Source organism: Myotis brandtii, unplaced genomic scaffold, assembly GCF_000412655.1.
Source record: "Myotis brandtii unplaced genomic scaffold, ASM41265v1 scaffold233, whole genome shotgun sequence".
NCBI lineage: Eukaryota > Metazoa > Chordata > Mammalia > Chiroptera > Vespertilionidae > Myotis > Myotis brandtii.
Window position 1 is genome coordinate 171413 of NW_005358773.1, and position 12948 is coordinate 184360.

At 48.4% G+C, this 12948-nt stretch overlaps 1 protein-coding gene across 1 annotated transcript in view; it reads right to left on the reverse strand.

Moving 5' to 3' along the window:
- The window catches only part of CLCN7 (chloride channel, voltage-sensitive 7), a 33220-nt gene extending 22659 nt beyond the window's left edge, over positions 1 to 10561 (reverse strand). Inside the window, exons 1-6 of the mRNA XM_014539986.1 lie at positions 10503 to 10561; positions 6598 to 6751; positions 3991 to 4062; positions 963 to 1034; positions 754 to 819; positions 179 to 311 (exon numbers count right to left, since the gene is read on the reverse strand). Coding sequence (XP_014395472.1) covers positions 179 to 311; positions 754 to 819; positions 963 to 1034; positions 3991 to 4062; positions 6598 to 6751; positions 10503 to 10561 — 556 coding nt within the window. The remainder of the gene's footprint in view (positions 1 to 178; positions 312 to 753; positions 820 to 962; positions 1035 to 3990; positions 4063 to 6597; positions 6752 to 10502) is intronic.
- Positions 10562 to 12948: the final 2387 nt, after the last annotated feature.

A 12948-nucleotide genomic window follows, 5' to 3' on the forward strand; every position in this document is an offset into this window, starting at 1 on the left:
ACTGCACATCTCAGAGACATTCCACTGCCCAGTCCCAACTCTCCCAGTTGGAGGGCAAACACCCAGGCCAGAGATATCTCCTGTTGGGCCCGCTCTGGGATGCACAGTCACTCATGGGACCCTACGCTCTGCTCTAAGCTCCACCCTGTCTGTGCTGGGCCCCCTCAGAAAAGGATACTGTCCTTGACGACCTTGTATTTCAGGCCGGCCAAGTTCTCCACCATGATGTCGATGAAGCAGGCCACAAGCCCCGTGAGGATCCCTATCATGGCACAAATGACCCAGCGCTTGATCTCCACTGTCCGGAAGGCCTGAGGGGGAGACACTAGTCAGAGGTGAGTGCAGTGACAAGACATCAGCCATAGACTGCTCTAGTGACGACATGACTGGCCCTGGAATTCCCCAAGTCCATGATGGCAGCCTCAGGTCAATGTCTGAGAGAGGATGGAGCATTGGGGTGGGGGTGGGGGGGCGACCTTCCCAACCAAGCCACAATCAGTTGTTGACATCTTGGCCACTGCAGCTGACATCTAAGAACAGCCTTCTTTGTTGTTTTTGAAATGTGACACACACGCCCTTTCCTGTATCAGGTGTTGGGTGTCTCTTGCTCCAGAACACAAACCAGAACCTGCGGCACAGGACTGAGGGCAGGGAGATGGAGGAGACCCATCACCACACCCAGGTGGGAGAGTAGCACCAGCCCAGCCCGTGGGTCCCTAGGGCGGTGTCCAGGCTGCCCGGCCCCAGACTCACCATGTGGTTGATGCGCCTCTCCTCCTCCAGGAACAGCTGGTTCTCACTGTTGTCATAGTCCAAGCTCTGCAGACCAGGGTGACACAGACAACACAATGACTGACCCTGGTGTCCCGGGTTCACGTCGGGCAGGTGGTGGGGGTGAGGCTGGAGAGGGAATGAAGTGCCTGGGGCGGTGTGGGGCAGGGGCACCCAGGGAGGAGGCCCACCTCATACTTGAGGGACAGGAGCTTCTCGTTGTGCGGGATCTCCTTGGGGAAAGGGTGAGGGGGATCCATATTCTGCAAAGGAAGAGGCAGAGTCACACACTGACAACCTAGCACATTGAAGAGCAAAGCACAAATGAGGAGAGGACAGAGCACGTGTCTACTCATCTCATGAGGTCACTACTCTCCTGACCCCAAAGCTGAACACGGATGCCACAAGAAAGGAAACTCACTACAAATACACACCCTTTGTGAACACAGACACAAAATTCTCAGCAAGACGCCAGTGGGTTAGATCCTACAACACACCAGGAATGCAAGGGTAGTTTAACATCTGAAAATCAATTACTGTAACGTCTGTGGTACATTGGAGAATATATTATTGGTCTTTGTGCCAATTTCTAGCACCCGGCTCCTAAAATCCTGGGCATCTCTGGGTAGTGTCTTATGTGAGCTAATGAGCTGGAGGGATCACAGGGGCTCCTAGGCTTCAGGATGGGGCTAGTTGCCAGAGAGATCAAGGTGTGATTAGAGGACAGGAACTTTCAGTCCCAACATCGGTGGAGGGAGAGGGGCTAGAGATTGAGCTAATCACCAACGACCAATGACTTAATCAGCCTGTGTATGGAACCTCCATAAAAACCCTAAATGAAGGGGTTTGGCGAACTTCTGGATTGGTGAACATGTGAGGTGCTGTGGGGTGGCGCTCCTGGAGGGCATGAAAGTTCTGCACCCTTCCCTGTGCACCTACTGTCTGCTGTTCCTGAGTTGTAGCCTCTATAATAAATCAGTAAACATAAGTAAAATATTTCCCTGAGTTCTGTGAGCCCTTTAGCAAATTATGGACCTAAGGAAAGGGTCTGGGGAACTGTGATTTATAGCTGGTCAGTCACAATCACAAATGACAACCTGGACTTGTGACTGGGGTCTGAAGTGGGGGCAGTAGGACTGAGCCCTTAGCCTGTGGTGTCTGTGCCAACATCATGCAGTTAGTGTCAGAATGAACTGACTTATAGGACAACCAGGTGGTATCCGGAAAAACAGAATTAGTTGGTGTGAGGAAAACCCCCACATATTTGTTATCAGAAGTTTTGTGAGTGAAACAAGTGTAATGCCACTTTAATAGAATAAAGGACAGAAAATACATATGACCGCAACAGACACAGAAAAAGCATCTGGCAAAATCCAAGCCCTCTTGCCTTAGCCGGTAGCTCAGTGGTTAGACCATCACTCTGTGCACCAAAGGGTTGTGGGTTCAATTCTCGGTCAAGGGTATGTACCTGGGTTGTGGGTTCACCCCCGCCCCCGGTTGGGTGCATGCAGGAGGCAACTAGTTGATGTGTCTCTCTCACATGGATGTTTCTCCCCACCTACCCCTCCCTTCCACTCTCTCTGAAAAGCAATGGAAAAAATATCCTCAGGTGAGGCTAACAACAACAATAAAAATCAACCCCTCTTCATGATTAAAACACTCAACAACGAGAAATAGAGGGAATTTCCTCAACCTGATAAAGGCATTTAGCAAAAACCCACAGGTAACATCACTGTCAATGGTGAAAGACTAAGCTTTTCCCCTAAGTTCAGGAACAAGACAAGGAGACTTGCTCTTGCCACTGCTATTCAGCATTGTCCTGGAGGTTCTACCATGGCAATTAGGCAAAAGAATGAAATAAAAAGCATCCAGATTGTAAAGGAATAAATGAAACTCTATTTGCAGATGACATTATTTTATATATAGAAAATCCTCCAAAATAGACTAAAAAACTGTTAGAATGCATTCAGTAAGACTAAAGGATACAAGATCAGTATCTACACTAATAAAAGAGAAACATGGTAATTGGCGTACGACCGCTACCCTTCCCATTGGCTAATCAGGGAGATATGTAAATTAACTGACAGCTAAGATGGCGGCTGGCAGCCAGGCAGCTGGAAGCGAACATGAGGCTTGCTTCCTTCATTGAAGGAGGAAGCCAACGTTCCCCGCCTGCGCCTGTGCTGCCGGCCTCTTAAAATAGACTAAAAAACTGTTAGGATGCATTCAGTAAGACTAAAGGATACAAGATCAGTATATAAATATAAAATTTATCTCTATGCATTGGCAACGAACCATCTGAAATGCAATTAAGAAAACAACCATAGCCGGGCCTGTGTGGCTCAGTAGTTGAGCCTTGATCTATGATCCAGGAGGTCACAGTTCGATTCCTGGTCAAGGCACATGCCCAGGTTGAGGGCTCAATCCCCAGTAGGGAGCATGCAGGAGGCAGCCAATCAATAACTCTCTCATGATTAATGTTTCGCTCTCTCTCTCCCTTCCTCTCTCTCTGAAATCAATAAAAATATTTTTTAAAGAAAACAACTCTATTTACAACAGCATGAAAAATAAAATAAAAATTTTCCCTAAAATACATATAACGAAAGTGTAAGATTTGTATGCTGAAAATTATAAAACATTGTTGAAAAGAAGGAACTGAAGACCTAAATAAATGAAAAGATATCATCTTTTAGGAACTATCTTTTGTGGTAAAAAGGCCATTTACTCAAAGTTTACTTCCCACCACACCAGGGCCCTCCTCCAGCCTACCTGGCATCCCTCTTCCACCCACAGCACCCGCCCTGGCCTGCTTCCTCTGCTTTCCATCAGCATTCAACACCTGTTACACACTTCCCCTACCTGGCTTGGCCTTGGGGAACATGGCCCCTCAGAATAGCCTTCCCTGGTCACCTAGGCTCTGGGGGCCCCAATGCCTGCTCCTCATTGTCTCTGAGCTCTGCTCAGCCCATTTCTGTCTCCGAGTTCTGTATGGCCCTGTCCATATCTGTCCCTGAGCTCTGCACAGAATTGCCCACGTCTGTCACTGAGCCATACACAAAACTGCCCGAGGTCTGCACAGATTTGCGCACGTCTCTCACAGAGCCTACACCCGCCATCCTCTGGGTTTTCATTTACTGTCTGCCTTTGGCTAGGTCGCAGTTCCACCAAGCAGGCCTCGTCTGTCCTTCCTGGGTATAAACGGGAATGACTCCCACTCACTGGGTCCAGAAGCTCATCGTCCGGCTCCACGTTGCTCATCTGTCCGATCTGGAAAGACGCCGAACGGGGCGACTGGAAGCAGAAGAGAAATGACAGGGCACTTAGCCACAGGCCCAAGTTACACTAAGCATCACCACCCCACCAGGATAGTCTGGCCTCATCTGGCCCTGCCGGGAGAGCATAGACCCACACCTACAGTGTGGAGGACGACAGCAGGGCCAGTGCTGGACCCAGGCCTGTCCCCACCACCCACAGCCTGTCATCAGGATGTCCAGCCTCAGAATGGGAAGCCCAGGCCTTCCCTACAGCAGGGGCCCTGCCCTTCCTTGTTTTAGTGAGCTTCAGAGATTAGACACCAGAACCCAGGGCTGCAGGCAACCTTGCTGGTGTCCTCCTGGACACCTTGGCCATCCTCCCCTGGCCAAGAAAACCCGGGCCCAGAGCCCCCCAACCCATTCTCCATGTGTTCCCCCACCATGAGACAGTAGTTCTGCCACGGGCCTCCAGGCCAGCTCTCCAGACACGTGGTCTGAGGCCCTCCTCTCCAGGGGCAGGAATACCCTCAAACCCCAGAACCCTCCCACTTTGAAGTGAGGCCACATGCTGGGACCCAGGGGGCAGGTCAACCACAAAGGACAGAAGAACAGGAGCGTGACTTCTCTTACACCCACTGCTGGGCATGGCAGCGGCCTGGACTAGGAAACAAAACACAGGCATCAGTTACCTTTTCATTTCAGAGAAGCAACAAACCATGTGTTAGCTCAGTATGCTTCAAATATTGCATACTTGACCTCAAATGTGATTCTTTGTTTCTCTGCAATGCAAATGCAGTTGGGTGCCCTGCATTTCATCTGGTAGCTACACATGCAGTGGAAAAACAAGCAGCCAGCCCAGCCTGTGTGGCTCAATGGTTGAACAACATTGAATGAACCAGGAGGCCACGGTTCAATTCCTGGTCAGGGCACATGTCCAGGCTTAGGGCTCAATCCCCAGCAGGAAGCAGCTGATCAATGATTCTCTCTCATCATTGACTAGAGGCCCGGTGCACAAAATTCATGCACCGGGAGGGTCCCTAGGCCTGGCCAGCAATTGGGCCCATCAGGGCCTTCCAGCTGCCAGTTGGAGGGCCTCCCTTCCCGGCTGCAGGTTGGGACATTCCTTTGTTCCGTGTCACCCCTTGGTGGTCAGCGCACGTCACAGCGAGTGATAGAATGCACAGTCTACGGTTGAACTCCCACGGGGGCACTTTGCATATTAGCCTTTTGTATATATAGATAGGTGTTTCTATCTCTCTCTCCCTCTCCTTTCCACTCTGAAATCAATAAAAACATATTTAAAAAAGAGAAAAAAGGAAAACAAGCAGCCATGATAGGACCAAAGTCTGCCATACACTCAACAATGGACCTCAGAGGGGTATTCAGCCAAAGAGTGCACTGTGACTCCAGTATAGGAAGTTTACAGTCAGGTGAGAACTGGCTACTTTTAGGGGGACAGGAAAAGTGAGGGCACGAGGGGGCTCAGAGGACATGGAAGTTGTCTCAATCTCCTGGCACTGCTGTAAACAATTACAACAAATTGGGGGGCTTATATCAAGAGAAATGTATTCCTTCCCAACTCTGGAGGCCAGAGTCCAAAATCAAGGTGTCAGCAGGCAGCACTCCCTCCCAAGGCCCCTCTCTGCCTCTTCTAGCTTTTGATGGGTGCTGGCAGCTCTTATTCCTTGGCATCTGGCCGCATCACTCTAATCTCTGCTTCCGTAGTCACACAACCTCCTCATTGTGTGTCTGTCCAAATTCCCCTCTCCTTAAGAGGACACCTGTCACTGATGTCAGACTATGCCAATCCGACCTCATCTTAACTTGATCATGTTTGTGAAGATCCTATTTCCATGAGAGGTCCCAGGCACAGGTTCCAGGGACTAGGAGTGGACAGATATTTGGGGTGGTAACATGTGAGGTGCGTGTTCTACTTGAGATCATGCTCCACTTGCACAATGTGCACTTCTCTATGTACATATGGTAAACATCCGCAGAACAGGTGATTAATGAGAGAAAGAGCTGTTTTCTCTTCTAAAAACAATTGACAATGCCCCAAATGGCTGAATCTTATGAGAAAGGCTGTGCTGACCCAGAAAGGGATCCCACCTAAGAGTGAACTCTAAACAGGAGGTGGCCAGGCACTGGCTGCAGTCCCCATGCTCCAGACAGGACACACGTCATCTGGAAGCACGCCCAAGCTGCAAGTCCAACCAAATACATTTCCTTGGGGACATGCCCACACATGCAGACCGGCCAAGCAGACAGGGCACAAAGACGGACAAGCCCAGCTGAGCAATGCCCAGGCAGCGTGAGTCGGACTGTGAAAGGAAAATGGGAAAACCGATTTGCCATCCAACCTGACAGATGGAGCCCACAGAAAGAGGCAGTCTGACCACTTTATCTTATTTGTCACTGATCGTAAAGCAGCTCAATTACATCAGGCAGTCCTTCCCACCACACCAAGGCAGCCCAGAGTCGAACCCCATAAAGCATTTCCTTTCACATCTAAACGTTTCTGGGGCCAGGCTGTGACCTCACACACAGCCGAGAGAGAGAAGGGGCGACTCACTCGTTCAGATGACAAAAGGTCCTCTGCACCTGGCCTTGATGCCAGATGAGCAGGGGACGGCACCCTGCGGAACCGTGTGGACCCAGGAGGGCTGATGAGCGGGAGGGGCTGAGCCCTGCCGCTGCCTTGGGCTGGGCTCTCTCCTTCTCCACACCTTCATGTTTTCATCATCTCTTTTCTGAATTTTATGGGCATCTTTTAGGAACTATTTTTTGTGGTAAAAAGGCCATTTACTCAAAGTTCAATAATTTATTGGGTGTTGCATCTGTTTTCTTCTCTTTCCTTAAACACAAGTTAAATTAAATACTGATTCTTCTAACTACGGACATGCACAATAGCCTGGCTGCAATCTTCCAGAACAGGATCTGAGTGAAAGATTTACATACTGTGCGGTTCCACTGACCTGACACTCTCAAAATGTCAGGCTGCAGGGATGAGAACTAACCAGTGGGGGAGGGGTGACTGTAAGAGTAGGACAAAGGGCTGTGCATGGTAACGGGCATGCTCTGTACCCTGACTGCAGTGGTGTGCTCACACAAACCTACACATGACCTAATAGCAGAGAACCACATACACGCACTGTGCGGATGTCAACACGGGTTTCTGTATTGCACAATGAAAGATGGAACCACAGGATGAAACTGGGGGGAAGGTATGCAGGCCCTCTCTATACTGTCTTTCAATGTCCTGTAAGTCCATAGTTATTTAAAAAATTTAAAAATGTATACACAAATGGGACATCCAACTGAAAACTCTGTGCATCAAAGGAAACAATTAACAAAGTAAAAAGGAAACCTATAAAGTGGGAGAAAACATTTACAAATTACAGATTTGATAATATCCAGAATATATAAAGGACTTGTACAACTCAATAACAAAAAAAACCCCATACACCTAATCTGCTTTAAAAATGGACAAAGGACTTGAATAAATATTGCTCCAAAGGCATACAAATGGCCAATAAGCACATGAAAATATGCTCAACATCACTAATCACTAGGGAAAGGCAAATCAAAACTGCAATGAGCCTGGCTGGGGTGGCTCAATGGTTGGATGTCGACCTTTGAACAAGGAGGTCACAGTTCGAACCATGACTTCCTGGTTAGGGCACATGCCGGGGTTGTGGGCTCGATCCCTAGTTGGGGGCATGCAGGAGGCAACCGATCAATGATTCTCTCTCACTGATCTATCTCTCTCTCCTCTCTTCCTCTCTGAAATCAGTAAAACTATATTAATAAAAGAAAACTATAGCCGTAACCAGTTTGGCTCAGTGGATAGAGCATCGGCCTGGGGACTGAAAGGTCCCAGGTTCGATTCCGGTCAAGGGCATGTACCTTGGTTGTGGGCACATCCCCAGTAGAGGGTGTGCAGGAGGCAGCTGATTGATGTTTCTCTCTCATTGATGTTTCTAACTCTCTATCCCTCTCCCTTCCTCTCTGTAAAAAAAAAAAAAATCAATAAAATATATTAAAAAAGAAAAAGAAAAAGAAAACTACAATGATACCACCTCACACCCGTGAGTTTGGCCAGAATAAAAACCCAAACAGAATAACAAGTGTTGGTGAAAATGATGAGAAGTTGGAAGCTGGTGCACTGTGGGTGTGAATGCAAAATGGTGCAGGCACTATGGAAAACATTATGAAAGTTCCTCAAAAAGTTAAAAATAGGACTATCATAAGATGCAGCAATTCTACCTTTGTATATATACCCAAAAGAATTAAAAGCAGGATCTCAAAGAAGTATTTGTACACTCATACTCATAATAGCATTATGCATAATAACTGAAATGTGGAAGCAACCCAAATGTCTATTGATGATGAATGGGTGAACCAGGTATAGTATATACATACAATGGAATATTATTCAGCCTTAAAAAGGAAGGAAATTCTACAATATGCTATAACATGGATGAACCTCGATGACATTATAGTAGGAGAAAGTAGCTGGTCACAAAAAAAACAAATAGTGTGTGATTCTCCTTATTTGAGGTCCCTGGAATAGTCAAATTCATAGAGAGAGAAAGTAGAATGGCGGTTGCCAGAGGCAGGGGGGAAGGGGAAGTTAGTGTTTAATGGGCACAGTTTCAGTTTTGCAAGATGAAGAGTTTTGGGGATGAAGGTGGTGATGGTTGTGCAACAATGTGAATGTACTTAACACCACTCAACTGTACACTTAAAAATGGTTAATATGGCCCTGACCGGTTTGGCTCAGTGATAGAGCGTCGGCCTGCGGACTGAAGGGTCCCAGGTTCGATTCCGGTCAAGGGCATGTACCTTGGTTGCGGGCACATCCTCAGTGGGGGGGGTGTGCAGGAGGCAGCTGATCGATGTTTCTCTCTCATCGATGTTTCTAACTCTCTATCCCTCTCCCTTCCTCTCTGTAAAAAATCAACAAAATATATTTAAAAAATGGTTAATATGATAAACTCTGTTATATGTTTTTACCACAATTAAAACAAAATTTTAAAACAACTTAAAGGTTGTTTGCTGTCCTATTCTGCTGCTCTGCATTCTAACATCCTCCAGGCTCCATGCTCAGCACTGAGCGCGCAAGACCGCTACAGCTAGGGGCTCAAGTCAAAGAAAACAAGTTTCCCAGAAACAAGTAAGTGTAAACTATAAGACTTGAGCTCAATGGGGGGATGAGGAGGAGGCACTGAGGCTGAGACCTAAAGGAAGAAAAGGAGCAAGTTGTGCGGGGGAGGGGCAGATGGGGTGGGAACTCTGCCGAGGGGGTGTGGGGTGCCTCCCAAGGCCTCTGGCTAGGCCTGGGGCCACTCTTGTCCCTGAGCTCTCTGCACTGTCAGGCCGTGGGTTCTGTCTGCCGCTTCAAACTGTGAGCTTCCTGAGGGCAGTGGCTGTCCCATCCACACTGGTCCTGGACAGGAGCCCTTGGGGAGGAAGCAGAGTGGCCAGTTGGGACCCTACCAAGTGGGGCTGAGGGTCAGTGGATAAAGAGGAAGGACAAGAGGACAAAGACACTGAGGCAGAGGACTTCCTGGAGGGGATGCCCTGGTGGCGGGAACCACCTAGAGAAAGGCAGGAGCTCACTTATGATGAGCAGAACTCAAGGGGCCAGATGACAAATGACAGGCCCTCGGCTTCCCTGCAAGCCCCCACCTCCCTGGCATGCTGAGATGTTGTCTGTGGCTCTGGGCCACCAGGGCAAGGCACAGTCTCATGTGGTAACCCCAGTTCCCAGAGAAGTAAGATCCCCAGAATGATTCTAAACACCCACTGGGAATTCTCAGACACAGCTTCCCATAGCAAAGGTCCCCGGAAATGTCCTGCACTTACAACCACTGTAAATACCCAGCCACCGCCCCAGAGCATCTGTTTCTGGCTCAGATTTCCTTCTATAAGTTCTTAAAACTGTCCACTTCCTACTGCCCACACACATGACCATGACTTGCTGGCTGACCTCACCCTCTCTGTGCCCCAGCAGCAGACAGGAACTCACTGGCTAACCAATATCCCACACGAAGGGGACAGCAACCTACAGGTAGCTCTGAACGCCTGGTCCTGGATGGACAGAGGCTGAGCTCAGGCTGGTCCCCAGCCCACCGTGCCCAGGGTCACGCCTGCTCCTCCTCACTGGGCACTTAGCAGCTTGACCTGAGCATAGGGCAGCCACTTGACCTCACTCTGCCCGGAGAAGCTGCTTCAGGAGCGGGGCAGGCTGTGCCTGTGCTAAGGTGGCAATGACACCATGATCCAACTCTGGACATCCAGCAATAAAAACCCTAAGGGCCAGGAGGTGATGAGGTCAAGTTCTCACGTCCAGTTGACCAGAGCATTCCCATAGGGCAGTTGTTGGCCTGGGTCTTCATTTTAGTTCAAATGGCCCTGGACTGAGAGCAGCTTACAAGCTGCCTTCTGCTGCAGCACTAGGGAGGGTGCACCAGCCTAACCGTGAACTCGGCCTGCTGGTCCAGAGCAGGCCCTCCCTGCATGAAAGCCAACATCGAGTGGCTCAGCTGCCAGGGGAGCTGCACATGAATGGCAACCCAAAGACAATCACTTTTGTTCAGCTGGCTATTTTGTCTGGGTTTTTTTAATCCTCACCCGACGATTCGTTTAGAGAAGGGGAAGAGAGAGAAACAGAAACATCAACACCAGAGAGAAAAACATCCATCAGTTGCCCCCTGTATGCACCCTAACCAGGGATCGAACCCACAACCTAGGTACGTACCTTGACTAGGAATCAAACCTGCAACCTTTTTGGTGTCGGGACGGTGCTCCAACTGAGCCACCCGGCCAGGGCTGTGCAGCTGTTTTCAATGCAGCTGAGAGTGACTAATGTTTTCTGTCTTATGACAAGCACTGTGCTCAGTGCTGCACATCTATTAACTCCTTTGCAGATGAGGTACCTGGGGCACCTGGCCCAGGGAGGTGCTCCTCATACAAAGGCCTCTAGTCTCCCCTTTGCATTTGTTCACACAAGGTGGGCTAAAGATTCTTTAAATAAAGAATGCTTTCTGTGTCTGGCCTAGGGGTGGGGATAAAGCAGCTGTCCCCTGCAGGTCTGACCTGACTTCTCTTTCCAGTCTCCACTCTCCACTCCGATTCACTTTCCAAACTCTCGAAGGGTTGCAAACACACATTCCCTTGTTTCCCATCTGGCTGTTCACCTGAGCTCTTGCACTCTTTAAAAATGACCTAAATATGACCTCTCCTGCCCTTGGGGCCCCTCACACAGTCCTCACAGAGCACAGGCCTGTTTCTCCGTGAGTCTGGAGCTAGTAGGAAGCTGCTTCGTGCAACTCTGTGTCTCAGGCAAACTGCATGCAGCCAGGACAAAGTAGGTGCACAATAAATTATTCAAAAATTGTTTAAGAGCGGCTAATCTGTTCTTATTAAATGCAAACAGACAAAAAAGCTTGCATAGATTTAAGAGAACGCTTTTTAAGGGAGGAGATCAACATGCTCCTTCAAAAAAAAGCCAACTCATGTATCTAGTTGCAAAGAGAAGTGGGAAACCTCAACATAATTGTTCAGTCCTGACATAAACCCAAATCCAACCTCAAGGTTTCCAATCCCTTTACTTGTCAACCCTTAAAGCCAGTTTTATATTTCTTTTTGTAGACTTCAGATAACTTTATTTTATTTTTTTATTCTCATCTGAGGATATGTTTTTAGTTATTTTAGAGAGAAAGGAAGGAGAGAGAGAGAGAAACACCAACGTGAGAGAGAAACATCAATCAGTTGCCTCTGGCACATGCCTTGACCGGGGATTGAACCTGCCATCTTTTGTTACACGGGATGACACTCCAACCAACTGAGCCACACCAGCCAGATAACTTTCTTTTAAAAGAGGAAAAAAGACCAGAAATGTTTCAAGAAAATAACAAAGCACCCACATCCCCACCAGGCAAGTTTGCGACTTTAGACCTGACACAGAAAGCATCTGAGCAGGCTTCTCTCAAATGAAGCTGAGCCGCACCCTCCCAGCAAAGGGCAGGCTCTGACCTTCACTGTCTAATGAATTTCTAAGGGGCTGGGGAAACCTAACCATAAGTTCTAGAGAAACAGCCTCCTGTCCCTCCTAGTCCTTAAACACTATACAATTATTTAAAGGGCATATCTAGAACAGGAGGAGAAAAAGTAAAGAATAAGCACAAAACAAAATCAGACCCATCAACAAAAATAGTGCATTAACTAAAAATTAACACAACACATAGGAAAACATTTACAGACACAAACTGCATCACTGACATGTTGAGCACATTTCAACCACCCTGACTTGTTGCTTAGTGTGTCTGGCTGCAATGAATCGCTAAGGGAAACGGAGTGCAAGTACTTATTCCTAGGATCGCCCTGATCCCTGTAGGGAAGAGTGGCGGACTTCCTCAGTTAATCTCATTGAAAAAGAAAACTCTGCAACCTAAACTGTTAAAATCTGGGGATTGTTAAACTAGTTGCTCAGGCATCTATCACAATTTTGAGAGGAAAAAAAATAAAATACTGCAGAACCGGATTCACCTGAGCAGAATTCCATTTGCCTTCCCTTTAAAGCCATTTTGGAGCGAACTGTCAGGAAATATATTAGCTTCGCGCTGTCAAGGACATGACAGCAAGCGTGCTAGCCCGCCCACCTCGCCCATAAAACACCCGAGTGTAATGGCGAAGTCCACCTGCTCCTGGATCCCTGCTGGGCAGCTGGCCCAGAACTTACTCCCGAGACTCCGGAACTCAGGGCCTAGCTTGCGATGCCAGCTTTGCCATTTGCCAAGGGAGACCCTGGGCGCGTTCCCGAACCCGTCCGCGGCCCAACTTTTTTGTCTTTACACGGGGATGAAGCACCGAGTCCTGATTCACCGAGTCCCCGCGAGGCTCCGCTGGGATCGCGCAC